The sequence below is a fragment of the Alligator mississippiensis genome, chromosome 5 (genome assembly GCF_030867095.1).
Source record: "Alligator mississippiensis isolate rAllMis1 chromosome 5, rAllMis1, whole genome shotgun sequence".
Taxonomy (NCBI): Eukaryota; Metazoa; Chordata; order Crocodylia; family Alligatoridae; genus Alligator; species Alligator mississippiensis.
Window position 1 is genome coordinate 5417298 of NC_081828.1, and position 20602 is coordinate 5437899.

General features: G+C 41.3%; 1 protein-coding gene across 1 annotated transcript in view; it reads right to left on the reverse strand.

Annotated features, from left to right (window-relative positions):
- TRABD2B (TraB domain containing 2B) overlaps positions 1-20602 on the reverse strand; it is a 392533-nt gene that overhangs the window by 163581 nt on the left and 208350 nt on the right. The window contains exon 3 of the mRNA XM_014598641.3: positions 12584-12730. Within this exon, the coding sequence (XP_014454127.1) occupies positions 12584-12730 (147 nt within the window). The remainder of the gene's footprint in view (positions 1-12583; positions 12731-20602) is intronic.

Genomic DNA, 20602 nt, shown 5'->3' on the forward strand with positions numbered 1-20602 from the left:
AGGCTGAGGCCACAGTAGACCCATCCCAGTAGACCCATCCCAACACAATAAGGTTTTTATTTGCTTGTTTTGTGTGATGAAATGTATGTGACTGGGGCAGGCTGGGAGGCACCCCAGAGAGCAAAGGCCAGCAGGTTTAAAGGCTGCAAACTACTGAGGCTAGTTGAGAGATGCTCAGGGAAGGAACCAAAGCCTGGCTGGAAAAGCCCCGATGCAGCAACCTGCTCCAAGGTACCTGAACCAAAGTCCTACTCTTCCCCTCCTTCCACCACTCACTGCTCCTGTGCATGCATGCCTAAGAAAAGCAAGGCTAAAACCACGGGCTGTGCAGCTCATGGACACCTTCAGGGTGATATGTTTCTCCCCTCTAAAAGACTTTCAACAAATCCCAGAGAAGTCGTGACCCCCGTGTATGTTTTCTATTTATTTTTCCACACCAGTTAAATAGTCACTTTCCAAGCACTTAAAGAAAAAGAAAGCAACATTGCGCCTCCCTCCTCCCCTGACCCCACCATTGGTAGCAATGCCAAAGTATGCAGCCAGCCCCTCTATCCGAATGAATGTTTTGATTAAAGAAGTCTTAACAAAACATTGTTGGAACGATGAGCGCAGTCCCTTTCTGCATGCTTCACCCAAGTATGCTGTGTATACTTAGGACCAGATTAGTAAGATCTGTGTATTAATTGAATAAGGATGGCAAACCTCCGGTATAAGGAGAATAAAAGTCGGGGCTTCGTTTTGAGGGTAGCCTTTAATGCTTAATAATATCCCTTTCAAAATCCAAAAAGATATGATTTTTTTTTTGTTTAATGAAAACCTGCATGGGCTGCATACATGCAAACATATGGAAAAGCTCAACTTTTTTTTTTTCTATTTCTTTTCCAAACCCTTTGTTTCCTTTGACAGAACATTTCTGCTAAAACCATGGCCATTGAGATGCCAAGATACCTGAGTGAAGATCCTGATCAAAGGAAGAGACCTGAGGCCAGGAAGTTATTTTGTTTGACTGTTTAACCATTTCTTTCTTTCTTTCTTTCTTTCTTCCAAAGACATGTTTTTGTTTTACCCTTTGCTACCATCGGGGAGAACAGCTGGTCAGTTCAAGGACAGTCCAGGGAAGAACAGGTCTTTGCGAGCAGGTGCTCTCCAGGCTCAAGTAGGAAATGATGGTTTGCTGTTCCACATCTCTGCTTCATACAATGTTCACTGCTGCACTTGGATGGCTATGTAAAAATTGGAGCAGGATTTTATAGCAAAAACAAATGCACGATACAACTGAGACCATCGAAAGTATCTGTGAAAGTCCACACAACAGAGCAAGCAGCATAATACAAGCTTGGACAATGATAGCCATCCTGGATCAGAACTGGCATGAGACAGGATTGTAAGCATGAGACTCTTCTGCTTTTGTAAAGTAGACCGGGGGGTACCATGAACTTTTCTAATGAAGCCAAGGTATTAGGTCAGCCCAACTAGAGTGAACCTAGCAGATATGCAGACATTTGCCCCAGACCACTTGAAACCTCTTGGAAATTGCATAAATTTGTCTTTTAGGGCAGGATTCTCAGGATGGAAAATGGAGGAATGAAAAAGACTTGCTTCTGGGATCCAAGATATTTTACAAAAGAGCCTAATTCTGCTCTACTTCCGTGCATAAAAACCGGCAGTCGCTTAATGAAAGTCAGCAGAGTCACCCAGTATAGGTGAGTATCCAGAGCAATGACACTTGGAAGCAATTTCTTTACAGACAGGACAATACAGTGTCACTGGGTATGAGCCATTCTGGTATCTGCCTTTTGGGCTCTAAGCATAGATCAAGGAGGATATATCAGCACAGAATAGAGCAGACAGAAAGAGAGAGGATCTGACCTTTCATATTCACTCCTCGGTAATGCAAGCAGATACATGGTAATAGTGGCAGACCATGAAAAATTGTACCAAAAGCCATGTGGCAGCCTGCTCTTTCTTGTATAATGAACCAGGCAGTCAAATATTTTTTTTTCTTATAATGAGGTGACAAAAATGTCCTCTGGATCCCACACAAAAGAGAAACAGCATCTCATAGACTTAAGCCACAATATATTGTTAAAAGACTAACAAATCCTTCCCGTTTCCTTTGAACTAGCAGGATTAAATAAGTCATTCCAAAGAAAACTTCATAAACCGAGTTCCTTAAAAATAGAGAACAGATCAAATGCTTCACAACATAAGTACAGCAAGCTACAGAGAGCTGCATGCTACTGTCTCCACTAGGTTGGATCCCCTCCCCATTATCCTGTCCCCTTTTATGACTTGTACAATGAAGCTGATTGATATTTCTCCAACATTATATTTGTATTTTTTGTAAAACAACCGTCTTTTCTGCAAGTGAGTTTTTGAGGGTTTTTTTTGAGAAACCTTTTGAATGAAGCATTTGTTCGGCTCTCTCTCCAATAAAACAACAATAGGACCAAGGTCCTCAAACTGCAGCAGAGGAAACTGAAGTTGGAGATTAGAGAGAACTTCTTACCTAGGAGGGTAGTCACGCATTGAAACAGTAGGCCTGTGCGATCTGGCTTTGGATCTGGCTGCTTCGGATGGCAGTGATCTGATCCAGAGCTCCGGACCAGGTTTCTGCTTCAATCCAGCTGAAGCGGCTCCGAAGCTTCAGAGCCGCCTCGCAGATCCGGGCATAGGGTATAATGGGGAATCAATGAAATATCTATAACTTTGTTTTTTGTCTGTTTTGGATGAAACTTGAAGGTGGTAGAATCTGCTGAGAGCATGCAGTCTGCCAAGCTGCAGGGATGGCAGCCCCTGCTGTGGCCACAATGCCCGACAACTGTCGAGGAGATCGGTGCGGGGCAGTTCTGGGGCACTGCACCCCTCGCTGCTGATGGACAAAACTCATGCCATGGGTGTTGTGCAATTGACTGTGTCTGTCTTGGGGCAGTTGATTGTCTGTATTAATTATTTCCTCTCCTTAGTCTCCACTTTTGTAGGTGTTAATTGATGGTAATTAACTGGCTACATTAGCTAGCTACTGTGTACTGAGCTGGCCCCTGAGTGAATCATGATTGATTGGTAACGGGTAACACAGTAGCTTACCAGCCAGGCCTGCAGTAGTGTCTCTCACACCCCAAGACAGACAGTCAGTCCCACAAGCACCCATGGCATGAGTTTTGCCTGTCAGCAACTAGAGGTGCAGGGCCCCTGAACCCCCCCTGCCCCAATCTCCTCAACAGCTGGCAGGCGTTGTGGCTGCAGCAGGGGCCACCATCCCTGCAGCTTTCACCCTGCTGCGCCTTAACACACGCAGTGTCACCTATGTCATGAGTTTTGCTTGTCCGCAGCTTGAGGTGCAGTTTCCCCCAAACCCCTGAACTGATCTTGAAACTTGACAGGCTTTGTGGCCTCACCAGGAGCCACCATCCTGCAATTTTCACCCCCTGTGGTGTAACACATACGCATGACATGCATTTTGCTTTCAAGAACATGGGGTGCAGTTCCCCACAACTGCCTGCACTGATCTTCTTGAAACTTGGCAGGCTTCATGTTCTCAGCAGAGACTACAATCTCTGCAAACTTCATCCACATCAGACAAAAAAACAACAGTGTTATAGATATTTCATTGTTTCCCCATTATATCCTATGGCTGGATCTCTGAAGCGGCTCCAAAGCTTTTCTGAAGCACTTCAGAAAGCCTAACAAAGTCAGAGCATCGATCTGAACATGCTGCTTTGGATGCCAAAGTGTCCAAAGCTTCTCCAGATCCAAAACTCTGTCCAAAGCCTCGCACAGCCCTACAAAACAAGCTAGTTTCATAGTTTCATAGTTTGTAGGGTCGGAAGGGACCTGAGCAAATCATCAAGTCCGACCCTCTGCTCTGGCAGGAAAGAGTACTGGGGTCAAATGACCCCAGCAAGGTGATCATCTAGCTTCCTCTTAAAGACCCCCAGGGTAGGAGCCAGTACCACTTCCCTTGCTACCTAGGGAATCTCTCTAGCTACCTAGAGAAATTGTGCAATCTCCCTCCCTGAAAATTTTCAAGAGCCAGGGCATGGTCTAGATGACTTCATGCGGTCCCTTCCAGCCCTACTTTCCTATAATTTGATGAACTCTTTCTATGTAAAATGTATAAGAAAGAAATAAGGCCAGAATGGAACTGGAAAACTTAAGAAAATTATCTGAAACTGAAATTTTGGAAACAGAAAGCTTCCATTAAACAATTCAGAGATACAATGAAACTCCTTTGAAGAACTTGTGTGATATAGTTTATTTTGATTTTGTTGACTTTTTTCATGATGAATGAGTGCAGGTTTCCAGCAAGATTTCCAGAACTACACACATGGCCCGAGTCAAAGTTGTAGATGACTCAGGTCTGGTATTTTGGTGGAGCTTAAGGTTTTGAGGATCCAGTGTTTAGATACAGGTAAAAGTAGAGTAGAAAAGTATAATCCTACCAGAGACAGTGGATCCTTCTAAATGCAAGGGAGATAATATTTGCCTAGAAATATCCTTCCCTTAATTGCAAGAAGAGGGTAGGCAGGTTCTTCTATTGACTTCCAAGACCAAGTGTTGCTCTCAATAAACATGTTCAAATTTAGGGCCAACAGGCTTATTTTGGGGCATTCTGCTGGCTTTGGTAGAAACACATGCCATGCAAAGGCTGCATTGCTGACTCCTTGTCTCATGCTTGAAACAGAATTTCTTGGGTTGAGTCACTGGGACTATTCTGAACTAAGCTGTATTGCAAAAACTAACGACTTCCTTTGTAAAGTCAAGACGCTATGGCAGCTTGTGTGCACTGTGTTATGTCTGAAGGTGATAAGATGTTTCCAAAGGTTGTATTTCAATAACTGTGCATTTGGTGTACAGATTTATTTTCTTTTACTCTTGATAAAACTCCATTCCTTGGACAAATCAGGGGCCAGCTTATCATTCAACACTCTACCTAATGGTTTCAGTTGTGTGTTTTGTATTTATTGTAGCTGGAGCATTCCACAGATACTTTTCGTTGACTAGATTTGGAAGCAAGCCAGATATCCTGTTGGATTTATCCAGCACTATAATGCAGGCAAATTAATGATGTAATTAGAATTATCAGGACCCTTAAATCTTAAAGGACAGGTTTAAGTGAAGAATGCTCTGATAACATATTTAAAAGGATATGTAACACAGTCTGATGATTTATAGACTGCAAACATATTGTATGACAGGGCACAAAAGCTTTTCTTTTTGGGGTGGGGGAGCTAATGACTTTGATGTGATGTGAATTTATACATCTTGTATTTCACATTATCAGAAGCACCAGAAGTAGGTTGCCAAAATATTGACTCAGCATAAGCCATACAATTTGCTGGGTCAAGCTGGAAAAAAAAAAGTCAATGGAAGATGGTTACAACACTGGACAGTAGGTAGGAAAGCCTAGGTACTATTCCTGACTGTCATGAACCTGCTAGCGGACTTTGAGAAAGTCATATCCCATTTCTATACCCAGCACTGCACCTAGACTCCTGGCAGCCCCAGGTGAACTTTTAATATCCCCCCCTTTCGCCAGGGATAATGATAATAATAATCAGACAACGGTAAAAAAAATACCATTTTTGGGCCTCCTTTCTGTCCGGATCCTGGGTGGCCACCCATTTCATCCATGCCTGTGTCCAGCCCTGTCCATACCTTGGTTTCCCCATCTTCAATGGTTTTCACCTCTACTTTTAATACTGTTGAGATCAACTGATAAAAAGTGCTATAGAAATAGTTCATAACTGGTTTTTTCTACTGGAGAAGAGGAATGGGATAAGACTGGACAGAGTGTCTTCTTCTATCTGGGTCCCATTGTCAGCATTACAGCATCAAGCCCATGTTTCATAGTTTGTGTGATAAAGGAGGTCAGATGAGATGATTATTTCTCTCTTTACACTTGACAAACTCCAGGCTGTCCTTCCCTGGGTCAGCACAGGATGATAGGACACTGCCACTAACATCACCCAATCACCCCAAACCAGCCAAACTCTAGTATTTCTCAGTAGTTCAAATCAATGAAAAGACGTTGCCATAATGCCCAACTGAAGTCCATTGGGACCTTTGCTATTGACTTCAATGACAACAGAATCAAGCTCTCAGGTCACCAGAAACAAAAGTCTGTGTTAAAATCTGATTTTAATTTAGTTTAGTTGAGCTTTATTCTCTGCTTGTCCTAAAAAAAAAAAAAATCCCTTTGTTTGTTTTATAATGTAATGTCAGAGCAAAATGACTGGACAGATTGGCAGCTTGTAATAGGGATGATGGAGTGAGGAGCTGACATCTAAATTTGGTATGAGCAGTGATCAGAACATTGTGGAGCGTGGTATGTCTGTGTTGCAGAAATATAGCAGATTTCCAAGTCGGTTTCCTTCCAAATTGGAACAAAACCATTGAATCTGAAATGTCTTACGAAACAGAAATAAGGGGGAGACCCCACTTTGGGGTAAATCAACATAAAATCAGTGCCTCATTTTAATTTCAATTCTTTTTTTAAATATCTGTTCTAATTTACTGAAAGAATGGGGTTGTGTACAAAAAAAAACACAACTTTGTATAATAGCAAATAAAACAAACTTCAAAATGAGAATTATTTGCAAAGGCAGAAAGTGGAACGAGTACAATACTCCATCCTGGGCACTGCTGGAGGTCATTATTTAGAGGAGAAATGAAGGCAAGACCATCGGCAGCTGTTTATTCCAATATACTGGCCAAATTACAGCAAGGGTGGTTACAGGCTGCCTAGCTAATTCCCCTTCTGGTCACTAAAAATTTCTGGTTTTGCCTGCCCTGGTTGAGCCAGGTGGCTGGCTCTTCTGCTGTGATCTACTCTAAAGGCCACTGCATTTGTGGACTGAATAAAATGTGCTAGCATGCTTTATGAAGGTCTCAGTCATGTCTGAGAAGCACTGCTCTGAGACAAAGGTTATGTGGGGCCTCAGCACTCAACAAGAGTGAAACTTTTGGGTACAGCATGGTGAAGTACTACATAGTACTGGAGTGCAACAGGCTATTTCTGTGTATGTAAGATGAGGCTAAGGCCTCACATGTCCTTGGAGGATCAGAACATATATGGATGCTCTATAGTGGTGTGGTCACTGCATTCAGGGGGAGGCAACATCTGTAATTATACCCAACCACTGGAAAAGAAAGGTGAACTTTCCCATTTTATCCACGCAGCCAGTGGCGGGGCCCAGCGAGTTTGGTCCAGAGCCTACGTAACTCAATGGTGACTCTTATTGGGCTCATAGATTAGACTCACAGACTGTAAAAGTCTATCTAATGAATGGTGCTGGATTTAAATGTGAATTACTATCATTGCATTATTAATGTAATAAACTGTCACAGGCACTTTATAAAATAAATAGTTACTGGGATCTAATTCAACCAAAATTGGCTCCAAAATGCACTGTGCAACTGTGAAGCGTGCCAGATCTGCACTGAAATCCATAGGGAGGACATGAGCAATAGCTAAGAAAAAAGGAGAGGAGCAGGGCAGGAGACCAAAGAAGATGTTCCCTGGGAAAGGCTGGAAATTTGGGCAACACGCATTTGAGTTGGTTTCAGGATTAATTGGGGATGCAGGCAGGATAGAAGGGAAAAAAAGGAAAGAACAGGATGGGAATATGTAAAAGTAATGGAAGTTGTGATGAAGATAAACTGGACACTCCTATAACCTCTCTTAATAGTGATAAAAAAAGAATTCAATGATAACCGAGGATCGATAATTTCAGACTGACAAAGCAACTCCCTCTTTTTTCAACCCAAAGCATTAATCACTCATACAGCTCACTGTACAAAACAGCACTAAAGCCCAGAGCTTATCAGTATTCAAGAAAAGGCTTCGAACATTGAAATGAGCAGCAAAAATATCCACAAGTATATCAGATTTGGAGCAAAGGATATAAGCAGTAAGTCCCACCCCTACTAGGCTTGGGGCCATACAGCAATTTCTTATGAACCTAGGATTAAAACGAAATGTCCTCTAGGGACAGATCATTTTATAACGTTACACTGGACAATTTTAGGCATTTCCCTAGTTAAGTGTCTGGGACGCACAGGTCCAGATCCTCAAAGGGAGGTGGACAGCTATTCCTGGGCCTTTGCAACACAGGGTAAAGGACCAGGTGGGATGCTGGTCTAATCTACTAGGGCTGTGCCTCTTTACTTCTACATGACTCCTCCATGAAGTAGGAAGGGAACATTTTTCTTTCAGAAAAGTCTAGAGTAAAACATCCCTGGACCATCTTTCCTTGTATGACATTTTCATTTCAGTATCATTTTGACAGTTTGCCCAGAAACTCCAGCATAAATCATTCAGTTGAAAGAGTCACAGGAGAATCGTGCATTTGTACAAGTGTGTAGGAATAAGAGATACATTTCCGACTCCATTCCTGTGCCACAGTTTAACTGGATGAATTTGATCCCTTAAAGTTTTATTAAGTTTAAATGAGGATTTATGAACTTGGAAAAATGGTGCCCAGACTTCAAAAGGGAGGAATGTAGCAGAACTATAATGGTGGGAATGGTTTGATTTATTTTAAATTTCTTTTTTAAGTGATTTTTTAATAATCTTTCTGTTAGATTAATATAGCATCTGGAACGCAAGGGGCTCATTAGCACTTAGTAGGATGTGACAGAAATGGAAGATATTTTAGGGGATGTTTTCATACGCAGCCCAGCCAAACCAACCCCCAGACTATGGTACCCTCCAATACCCTCTATTAGAGGGCACAATGTGCTTAGGTTCATATGCTCTGAAGCCAAGAAAATCAGGGGGATATGTTATATGCATAATCATTCCTAAACTGGCTGTATTGCTTTGCCTGTATACTTCAAATCCACTCTAAACCACATTCTGCCCTCCAACTCTGATGGTAATAGAGACAAACGAGGTTGACAAACCTCACTCGGTGTACTATTGTCATGGTCTCAAATCATGTCAGATCCAAGAATCCAGCTTTTCCAAGGAGAAAGATGTATCTGTTGATGGTGCACTGGAGAACTTGAGAATTTCTAGGCAACACGTTAATGCGCGTGTAGATGCACCCAGCTTCTACCACCCCTATGCAAAGCTCCTAGAGCATTTAATATTCTGATGGCCATTTAGCAGTTAAATCCACAGCTCATATACATTGGCTGACTCTATTGATTTCATGGAAGCAATCTGTTATCAGGTCATCATAAAACAATGTGCTTAGATGCCTATGCTCTGAAGCCAAGAAAACTAGGGGGATACGTTATATGCATAATCATTCCTAAAGGCTAATCTAAATCTTTAGGCAAGCCACAGAGTATTTGTATGACAGAGGTAGGCACCCAGCTATAACACAAGCTTTGGGAGCTACCAAGACTGACTAAAAAAGCCCTGGGAAGTACATCTTTTTGTCATTTCTGAAAGAGCAGAAACCCAAAACCAGTTTAAAAAACATGCAAGAGAGAAATACTGAATCCATTTCTGCTCCCAATTAAGACAGCAGGAATTTTGCCACTGACAATATTGAAAACCAATGGTAAGGTATTTTCATTTTCTATGGCTTGTAAGTGCTCTAATCCGTTATAACAGTGCACTCTGTGAGATCCTGGCTAGTGCTGTTGGTTGGTTGGAATCTTTTTTGCTTCCCTTGATGCTAATAGCATATTTTTTAAACGCAGTATTTGATCCCAGAATTTGCAGACATAAGAGTTTTTTAAAACACTCCATCGTTCACGAGTCTGAAACGCAAGTCCGCTCCAGACATATGTGATTTGTTGACACAAAGTTCCCATGAGTCACCATAATCAGTGTGAATGGCTATAAATTGGCTCAGGGACTACAGATATGTTCCTGGGGAGATTATATTGTTGTGTAGTGATTAAAAAATGTGATAGGGCATCAAGGCGCCCGGGTTATAGTCTTAATCCACTTGGAATATTTCCTTTGTGACCTTGACAAATTTATCTTTGAGCTTCTCAAAATCCCAGTGCTCCCATCTGCAAATGGTTATGTGTCATAAATGGGTATGCGAATAGTGAATATGGCAGCACATCTAGTCTTTCAGGTTGTTTTATGTGCAGAATATTCATTATTATTACCCCAAATCTTTGGTTCCCCAGCTCTTAGGTCCAGCTCTTATGTTCTGAAGACCGCTTCAGTAGAGGAATGCTGTTGTCTGGACAATTTTCTTTTGAAGCCTACTAATACACCAGTCTCCATGAAGAAAAGCTCTTTGATTACTGATAGGTGGGACAAGAATTTCTTACATCAGCTGTGTTAGTGACTGGGTCTGCCCCATATATCCATGCAGAATAGCACTTCCCTGTACGAGAGGTTTCATGAAGGAACAATGGCACTAAAACAATGGTCCAGTTTAACTTGCATCTAGATATGCAATTATTTGGGGTATCTTGCATGGTAGGTCATAGGAGAGCAGGTCATAGACTATCTTCCATTAGCTTTCAGCTACCCCAGGGTGAAGGGAAGAAGATGAAACCTAAACAGGAATAAATTTATACCGGTGGAGTTTTAGCCCTGATTCTTTCCTGGGTAATTTTACTCTGAGCTGGTAACATTTACCATCATTTATTTGTTACTCATTTATTTTAGTGCAATGCTGATTATATGGGTATATCCATGTATGTGTGTGTATATATATGTATGTGTACACACATGTGTATGTATGCACACACACACATATATGTGTGTGTATATATATATACATACATATACATATATACATACACATACATATATACATACACATGGACAGCGATTGATTCAGTACTCAAAAGAGTAGCCACTGAGATGGTTAGAGAGACGTAATCCTCCAGTCCTATTTCTCTACGAGTCAAGATCGCAGAATCAAGCTCCAACAAGATTAAAATGTCTCTGATAGACAAAAAGACAAAAGAGCTGCTCCTCTTAGCGTATGCTTCCCATTGCAGTCCTCGCTTGAAGGCACACAGTAATCTCTGATTTTGATATTACAGATGGTTGCTGGAAAAATGGCCGCAATTTTGATGGAATTGTATTGTTGTGATAAATTAGATATGTGTTACCAAGGTGTAAGAGAGGTCCGTCAGCTATCTGCTAGGTTTAGGTAAGTCCCAGCCATGGTGTGGCTACACTCTGATATTGGAGTCTATGTCCGTTCATCTCAAAAAGAGGCAAGCACAGACAAAGCCCATGAATCCTGCTTCCATATAGTTAAAAGGGAGAATAAAATCAGCACTGAGATATAAAACCAGGGAGAAGAAAATTAGCATTTGCATATAACACAGGAGTCTCTCAAAGTTTGCCATGAGCTCTCTGCTGGCCTGGAACACAGGTTTCAGCTACAATGAAAGTCTTTATTAGCATTGGATAATTAAGATAAACAGAGACTAATAGGCTGCATGAGACACACATAATATTATTGGATTACGACATATTTGAGAAGTTATTTACCTTGTAGCCTATTTACATAAGGATGGCTTCCTTTTCAAATATAAACTCAAATATTACAAAGTCTTTTCTTCTAATGAAGGGAATTATGTTCAAAGACCCCACAAGCGCTTGTAATTAGCTTTTGTTTGGGCACATTCCTAGCAGAGCTTTGCAGTCAGCCCCTTGAAGCCAATGCGCACAAAGAAACGAGGGTAAATCCCATTCTCTCGTTAGGCAAATGAGAGACACATGGAAACCAAAAGTAATAGGAGGAATGCAGAGAGAGATGATGAGGGGAGGAAAGGTGAAGGGGGTGAGGAGTGGGGTTTGTGAGTTGAGGGCTCTATTTTTTGGTCTTCCACAAACTCCATGTGACAACCTCCCCCTACCAAGTCACATGAATCCTCTGTGCCTCAGGTTCCAACCTGTAATGCTCCTTCTCTATCGTATCACGTCTGTAAGCTAAAAACGTAATAGGCCGGACATGTAATTATTTGGCTACAGTGAAAGGCCAGTGGCAATGCATAAGGGGTGCACAGGGGTGCATGTGCACCCCCTGAGAGTGCTGGTGTACCCCCTGACAGGCCATGATCCCTGCTTAGGCAATGGGTAGGGGGGGCAGGTGGGAGTGCTGGTGTCCCTCCCAGCCAGGGAGTGGGCATGCCAGATAAAGTACTATGGGCACTTCTGGGAGCACCCTGAGATTGGTTGCAGGGGACCCCCCACCTTGATTGCTGACTGGTCACTGTGGGGGGCATGTGCCCCCCCCCCCTCAAGTGAGGTGGCACCTGCAGCCCATGGTGAAAGGTCCTCTCTTGAGCACAACTGAGACTCTTTATCTGCTAGAAACAGATTTGGGAGAAAAATATGTAACTAGATCCAAATGTTTAACATCAGAGAACGGTTATATTGGCTCTGCTACATTCCTGGGAGAGGAGCTCTTTCAGAAATGTAGATATGAAGCAGGGCTTGGGTTTCAAACACCTTACAATATAGGGCTTTTTTAGATTGAGGGCTTTGCTTGGAACTCTAGAGCACTGGTTTTATCAATGTACACTGGTTTAAGTTTCATCTAGCTATATCTGCCCTAGAATAATCAGGGATTTGCATTATAGAGTAGTATCATTGTTTTAATTACTGAAAACTCATTATCCAACTGCTGTAAGATGGACTTACCTGAGAAGTATCATGGTTGAATATGACAGCATTCAGGTCTCCACAGTTATAATGCTTGATGAGATCTTCAGTGGTGTACGGAGCTTGCAAGCTGCCTGCCCGTAGACTTTCATGCTGCAGCAAGGTTTGGTTCAAAGCAAACAGCACCTGTACAAATAAAATGTAATTGTGTGATGTAAGTCTATGCAGAACCATAGAAGCAGAACGGGGATGATGGGTGCAATCTGGAAGCAGTGCAAAGCTTCATCAACAGATGACTCTTGTTTTTCTTTGACTCTTTCAGTTGTCCAATCAAGAGACTGGCTCAAGAAGAAGCCACGACAGCTCTTCCAACTGGAAGATGGATCAATTTGGGGAAGATCTTTAGAGGAAACTGTCTTAGACTTGCAATACGCTACTTTCCTCAGCAAACTAATAACATATAGGCACTTGTATGTCTATGACTTTGATGGAGTTGCTGGGAAGTCAAGGCAAGAAGGTGAACCAGATTGGTTTAAACTTCAGTCAACCTTACTACAAGAGAGAGCAAAGGGAATGCCTGAAAACAAAGGAAGTGTCATTACCATCCATCCCCAAAAAAGGGGTAGGGTGGAGTGGAAAAAACTCTGCCCAAAGGCCAACTTAAGTAGGAAACTTCAGGGTAGGTACAATTCAGAAACATCCAAACATCATTAAGCAGAAAGCTTTGGTGCTACCAGGCATTCGCTACTGTCTTTTAAACAGTCTCCAAGAACCTATTTCCACCACTTCTCCGCTTTTCTCCCTTCCCATGACCTTTCTTAGCAAAGTGAGTGGTGGTAGTAAGTTGCTAGGCTGTCCCAGAGCGCTCACTGAGCGTTTGCATCCCAGCTCTTGAAGCACAAAGGGGATGCATTAGCAGAGGAACAGAAGCACAAGGAACAGTCCTTGCTTTTGATCGTTGGACACCCAGATACTATAGCTGACCTTCCAAACCATTAAAGTCTTCCTTAATTAAAGCTTTCCTAACATAGAGTAGATCTATGAATGGTTAAAAGGTCCAGATTTAAAATAGCTATGAATGTGGCTATGCAAAGAAAAGAAAGAAATGAACTAGCACTTTCCCTAATAGAACCTAATCTGGGATGACTAGAATTTAGGATTTCCTTGAAATCATTTTGCTTTATAATCCTGGAGATTATATTAGTAAAATAGATCTCTTCATTGAAAAAAAAAAAAAAAAAAGATAGATATGGGGTCACATGAGTAAGAACCTTGTGTCTGTTTTTTTCCCCTTCATATTACCTGGTTGAGAACAGTATCACATTTGGGATCATGCTTTGATCAACTATTATGACCTTCAACAAGTTTCAGACCATGGCTGATAGGACAGAATTCCCTCTGCATTATCTATCAGACAGTCTGGTTGTGATCTAGGCAGAGCTTATTTTGGCTTTACAATTATTACTCTAAGTCACACGACTGTGGCTTACACCCCAGTAAATGGAGTGAATTTACAGCATTATGCTTACGTCAAAATGAACAAAAGGCAGAATTTGGGCAATGGGGCCTGATTCTGAACGGCTTTGCCCCTTCTGTAGCTATTCACCCCTATGCAAAGTAGTTGTAAAGAGCTGCCTATCAGGTTAGCGCTGAGGGCCTTATCACATGCCTATTAATGCACAGCAAGAAACTCCGGCACAATTTGCACCAGAGTTTATTGCTGCTGAGCACACGTCTACACACGCACCTGGGAATGCAGCATGCTGAGCCCGGGGAGGTCCAGGGGGTCAGTCTGTCGGCCCAGGGCTCCAGTGGCTGACTGGGGCATGAGGGTGCCTCAGTGCGGGGCTGGCCAGCAGACGGCTCTGGCACTGAAGCATCCTTGTGCCCTAGCTAGCTGGTACAACACCTACATGTGCGCTGCTATGGAGTTCTTTTGGCCACAACAGGATAGTACTTGTATTTACAAGTGCTATCCTGCTGTGGAGTAAATTAATCTACTCCGACCTAATAGTGGAGATGCTGAGACATTTACTGCACAGATAACTAGTCAATTGTGCAGCAAACCCTTGCACTCTGCCCGGGGGGAAGCATTGACCTATATCGCCAGAAGAAGAAACCAAGCCGAACAGTACTTTGAAAAGAAATGTCTGTACCTCTGTTACAAAGATTTGGCTGTGCTCATTACAACCAGGTGTTAAAAATCTAATTTGGTTGTTTCATTTACTCTGATTTATCCTTTTGTTGTTGTGATTTAATTATTTTTTCAGATCATTTACTTTTTCAGATATTAACTTTTTCAGATCTGGGATGGGCAAAACACCTTGTCCAGTTTCACTTTTTGTCCCTTGGCAGTTTCAGTTGAAGTTCTTCATGAACTGAACAAAACTCTGTAATATTTGTGTTGCAAAAAACCTAAAGGAGACCACACATCCCGCTCATTTGTTTCCCTATAACTCATACCTTCATGTTCCTATTGTTTATGAATGTTTGTACATGTACACTGTACAGGACTATAGATGGTAGAGTTGGGCCCAAAGTCAGTACGGTTGCAGAAAGATGGAGCATGAACTAACGTATCCTGCCTAGAATACCCTTCCAAGGAACATAGGCATATTCTGGTTCAAAAGCTTAACTTTAAGCATATGACTGATCCCAGTGAACTCATTAAATGCTCTCAAATATTCATATGCATAAATGGTTGCAAGACCTGGGCTTTAAATATAGCCCCACCGGAATTTTTTTTATTATTATTATTATTAATAGAAATCATTCTATTGCTCTTAGGATTTGGAAGCCTCGTCCCTTCACTTGTACATTAAATTTGATCTGGCAGCATCCTTTTAAGTAATAATAAAAGAATAATAACTGAAATATCAACAGTATCTCAACGCACAGCATTTAACCCACCACCAAACTTCATGAACTTTGTATTAGCTCTGTATCATTTTCCAGGGCGGACCTCATGGAACCAGGGAAAACCCTGAGTCTGTACTTGAGTCCCTTGTAGGATCCAGGCCTTATATTTTCCTGAACAACTCTCATATTCCCTGCAGGCTCTTCTACAAGAACTCCGAACTTTCCCATACCCCCAGCTCAATTTTAGCATCAACCATGGCCCATAAAATCCAAGCTGAGTGTATCTGTAATTTAAAAAATCTGCAAAAAGTATGGTTTAAAGGATTCCTAACCTTTGAAAGGATCTGAGCCCTTTCTTTTCTAAGGGCTGTAGGCTGAGAAGGAAATGGCTCATCCTAGGATTTCCTGCGGATTCTAAACATTTGACTAATAAAAATAAAAGCTTAGAAAAATGTTGACAGGGGAAGCAAGAGCAAAGGTTTCTTCAATATACTTTCACTAAGAACTTTCCTGCTGATGGTTTTGAACAGCACAAGATGTTTTATTAAATGCTGAATGGTTGTTTTATACACACACACATATATATAGACATACATATATATGTATACATATGCGTGTGTGTGTGTACATATATAAATGCAGATATATGCATATATATGAATGCAGAATGCATTTATATGAATGCATAAAACATGCATTCATACATAAATACGTGCATATATGTGTATATATACATATAACATATGTGTATATGTGTGTATACATACACATACTATATATGTGTGTGTGTATGTATATCTACACACACACACACATATATATTTATGTATATGTGTGTGTATACCTACACATGTGCATATATATGTATGCAAGTGAGTATACACAGGCATACATACAGATACACATATATACGCATGCACACATACAGACACATAAAGCAAAGATATACTGAAAATACTGTATTACATTTTATGATAAAATATTTTGAAGTGAGCCTTAATAATTTAAGAACGATTATTGAATGTTAAATGTTGTTTTTTTCCCTTTTTAATTTAGTCACTGTCCCTGGAAATTAGCTAACAATGTAATTCACTAGCACTTAAAAGTAAAAATTATGCTGAGATCACTGCTAACATTAGGAACTAAGGGCTCCTATACACATGCAGCTCTGACGTGCTGTAAATTTAGCACATCGCAGCAGACTCAATTAATTGAGCCTGCTGGAGCATGGAAACATGTTGCAGCAGGCGTTAGCATCATGTGCATCAGTGTCCCTGTGCTGAACAATGGCAGCAGGGCACTTTGAACTAAAGCTCATTCAACGAGCTTTACTTCAAAGCACCCTGCCGCCATTTTTCAGCACAGGGGACACCTTATATATGTATATATTTATTTTTATTTAGGTGTTCGGGACTGATGAAGCCAGTTATAAAGATCCTTAGATACCCGATATATAAATACTTTGACTTTAGGTTTTTAAATCTCAGATATTACTGAACTAACTGGAAAAACAAACAAACAAACAAAACTTTAGAACAACTTCTAAGTGAAATAAGTGTGTGTTAGGGGATGTTTCCCCCATGGGCTTAACTCAAACACAGACATACCAATCTTCCTCAAACTCCCCAAACAAAATTAGCTTTGAGCTGTAATCATGGGTCTGAAATTTCAGATAGAAAGGAAATGTTTCAGGACCAAAATTCAGCCTTTTGGATTGAGACAAGCACACATATAGCCAGCCAAGAGGACACAAAGTGGAGTGATTAGGTTGGGCACACCTGAATATCCGCAAGCAGAGCTAGGGCACCTTCAACCAGGACTCTACAGAAGCTTACTTTTTCAAGGCCACAAAATGCTGTGCTTTCAGGTACATGGTTCAACCTGGGCTAAAATGCACTGAAGGCTGGTTCCAGTTTCTAGGACACTCTCTGGTGTCACTGAAACATTTCCTTTAGGGTCACGTTAAAGCCATTTTAAAGCCTCAATTTATTTTTCCTTCCTGCTTGGGTAACGTCACAAAACCAGTGTAGTTTCTCTTCTTTGTGCTCCCTCTTAACATTGGTGACCCCTGTGACCTCCAGCCTAAATCTCTATCTCAGTTAAGTCTCCCAGAGGTGCCTAAGATTACCGAACAGCTGACTTCAAAATAAACGTACTTCAAGTGCCTGCCTTGAGAAGGTCCCCCCTAATAAATACAGCAGACAGTATTTGTTCTGGGAAGTGATGGGAAATTATGACTTGGTTTCTGGGAGAGAAGGTTTTTATTTGTGTGATTTACAACCCCTACAGGAAGGCACAATGTGCATTTTTGACAGGCCTTTACCTGGCCTTTTGAAAGAGGTCTTTTAGATGTTAGATGGTATATAGGTTGCCAGTGAGGACTTCCTACTCCAAATTGTGAGCAGCGCCTTGCACCAAAGGACCTGGCCCAATGGCTAAGACATGAGACTGGGGCTAGGCACAGAAGTTACACGCAAACCGGTATAAGCGATTGGAAACCAGTTCAAAACTGTAACACAACAGAAGTTCAGTGCACATGAACCATGTTCAACATGGCCAAAATCAATTTAAAATAGACCTGGATGGATGTAATATCAGACCTAACTGATTTAGGTTAAATCGGTGTATTGAACTTCTGTCCCAGATCCAGTCTGGGTGACATTGGCTCAACTCTGCTCTCCTATGCAATAGCTTGGAGTAAGCTATATTTGGACCTCAGTTCCTGACCTGGGCTGCCATGCTTCCTCTATAAGCCATGTAAAATACCTTTCTCCTGGATAACCTACAAGCCCACGACTTCCTACCACCTGGCACCATGGGCGAATAGAGGATTTTGAAAAGCGGGTATAGATGGTGTGGCACATCATCATATCTAACCAAAACACATATTTTTCTTCAGGTAAAAGGGACACTAGAAGGTTTACTAAATATATTAGGAGCCCAGGGTAATATCATTCAGTTTAAGCTCAAAGCACAAACAAATCGAATTTTACTGGAATGTGCATGACTTTGTTATAGCATATATTATATATTTAAAACCACAACAAACTGGGCAAACAAAATCAAAAGACATTTCTTTAGTCCTGCTATCATTAGAATTGAATGTCCAACTCTTTCAGATCCATAAAACAACATTTTTATAAAGTAATGCTTCACCAGAAGTTATTTCCACACCTAAATGTTAACATGAGCTAATGTTTCCATACCCAAGCTGATGTTTTTATATAGTGTTAAAACAGTCTGCAGGGCTGTGAAATAGGAGCTACATTAAGAAGAGCAGCTAATAGCAGAATTGCAGAAGAAAGAATAGCTTGATTAGTGAAACATCAAAAAAGGTGAGAAGGGTGTTAGCAGCTGTGGGATGAAGAGTTTATAAAGAATCAGGTAGATTAGAGTGAGCCATGAAGTCAAGTGACTCCCTCAGCACTGCCTGAATAGAAATGCTGCTGCTACTGCTAGGCAGTTGGGTTTAAGTTTTGGGTGGGCCTGGGCTCAAAGGTGGGTGCAACTTTCCTACTGTACCCTTCCGGATCTGCCGCTGCCTGGCATTACCCTATAGCACTTCTAGCCTTCAACTACCTAGATGTCTACCATCTGCAGACAAGTTACTGGTCATCTGAAAGAGCTACAAACAGGATACCTGGAGTTGGTTCCTCTCTGTGAAGTCTAGAAGAGCTTCAATATTAAATGAAGAGAAATCAAGATCAGGGTACTTGTTTTAGGCTGCATCAAGCACTCTTCCTATCAACTAATAACAATATCTAAGCTTCTGCTTGCTTTTCCATGATGTTTTTCCTATGGAATCAAGGACCGCGTACTGCAGCTGGAATGGTGTAGGAGGCCCTTTGCCTTAAGTAAAGCTGTCCTACAGGCCCAGTCACATTATTGAATCTAGCAAGATGGATTCCTATATTAATGGATAGCAAAGCTTAAGAAGTCTAACACTCACGCACATGCATGCACAATTATCTATCCAACAGTTGCATCTGCATATTGTCAACTTCAAAAGATTAAATGAAAAAAAAAAAAAAAACTAACCCTCTTCACTCTCCTATAACATTAATATAGAAAATCTGTATCACATTACAATTTTTCAAGCGGGACTTTCTATCAAAGTGTCTGTAGAGACAAAACTATGTTGGCACCTGACAAATCTGTACTGAAACATTTGGAACTTCACTTTTGCCAGGAATTGTACACTGCGGGGAGGTGTTTGTTTTTGCATGATCTTATAGTGTGATTTTTGTTGTGATTGGGATAATCGTTTCCAAGAAAAGTCAGCTAAGAGAACATTCCCACCTACTCCATTTATAGAGGGGAATATGTGCTTGTATACAAGGGCTGGGCTCAGAAAACTCAAGGCTTTTCAATAAAAGCCTATTCTGTCGGGGATTTACATCATATTCAGTTTGGGAATGAAGCAGATGGCTGGCTGAAATTCCACCTGTTGTAAGGAACCCTCTGAAGCCTTCGTAAATCATTTTTATTATACTACAAGTCTTCAACTCCAGACTGAAAGCTCCAAAGCCATTAGTAAATGCAATGAATGACGTGCACACTGTAGTTAAAAAGAAGAAATCACAGCCCGTTAAAGAGCAAGACTCCACACCCCCCACCCCTCTTCCTTCTGTTTAGTCCTATCTGCAAAATCTGTGCTTCTGGATACTAACCAAATACAATATTGTACATGATGTTTCATCACTCTTCCACAGAGTCCAATTATTTCCCTTTTCACACTACTTAGAAGGCAAATTTTCACCATATTTCCTTGACAGATTCAATTCTATTTTTGAATTGTCTGCCGCGTTGACCACCAAACACCAAAGAGATGAAGGATGTAGAAGACTATTTTTTCAACTTTATGCTGCATTTAATGCTGTAACTTAGGCCCCTGACGGATACAATTAACCAGTTAATCATGTCTTTAATAGTGTGCTGGCCACATGTTCGTTCAATTAATGGCATGACAAAATGAGGAATAAGCCATAAAGTTATTACACAAATTATGTGCAATAACTTTGTGGCCAGTTCCTATCATGACTTTAATTGAACATGTGGCCAGTACTTCCAGTCTCTGGAACGCACTGGAGCCTTTCAAGACTCCCTTGTGCTCCAGAGGCTGAGAGCACCTGATTGGGTCAACTAAATTAGAGATCCCAGACACAGGAGCACAGGGAGCCAAGCTCACTATCTGTGGTT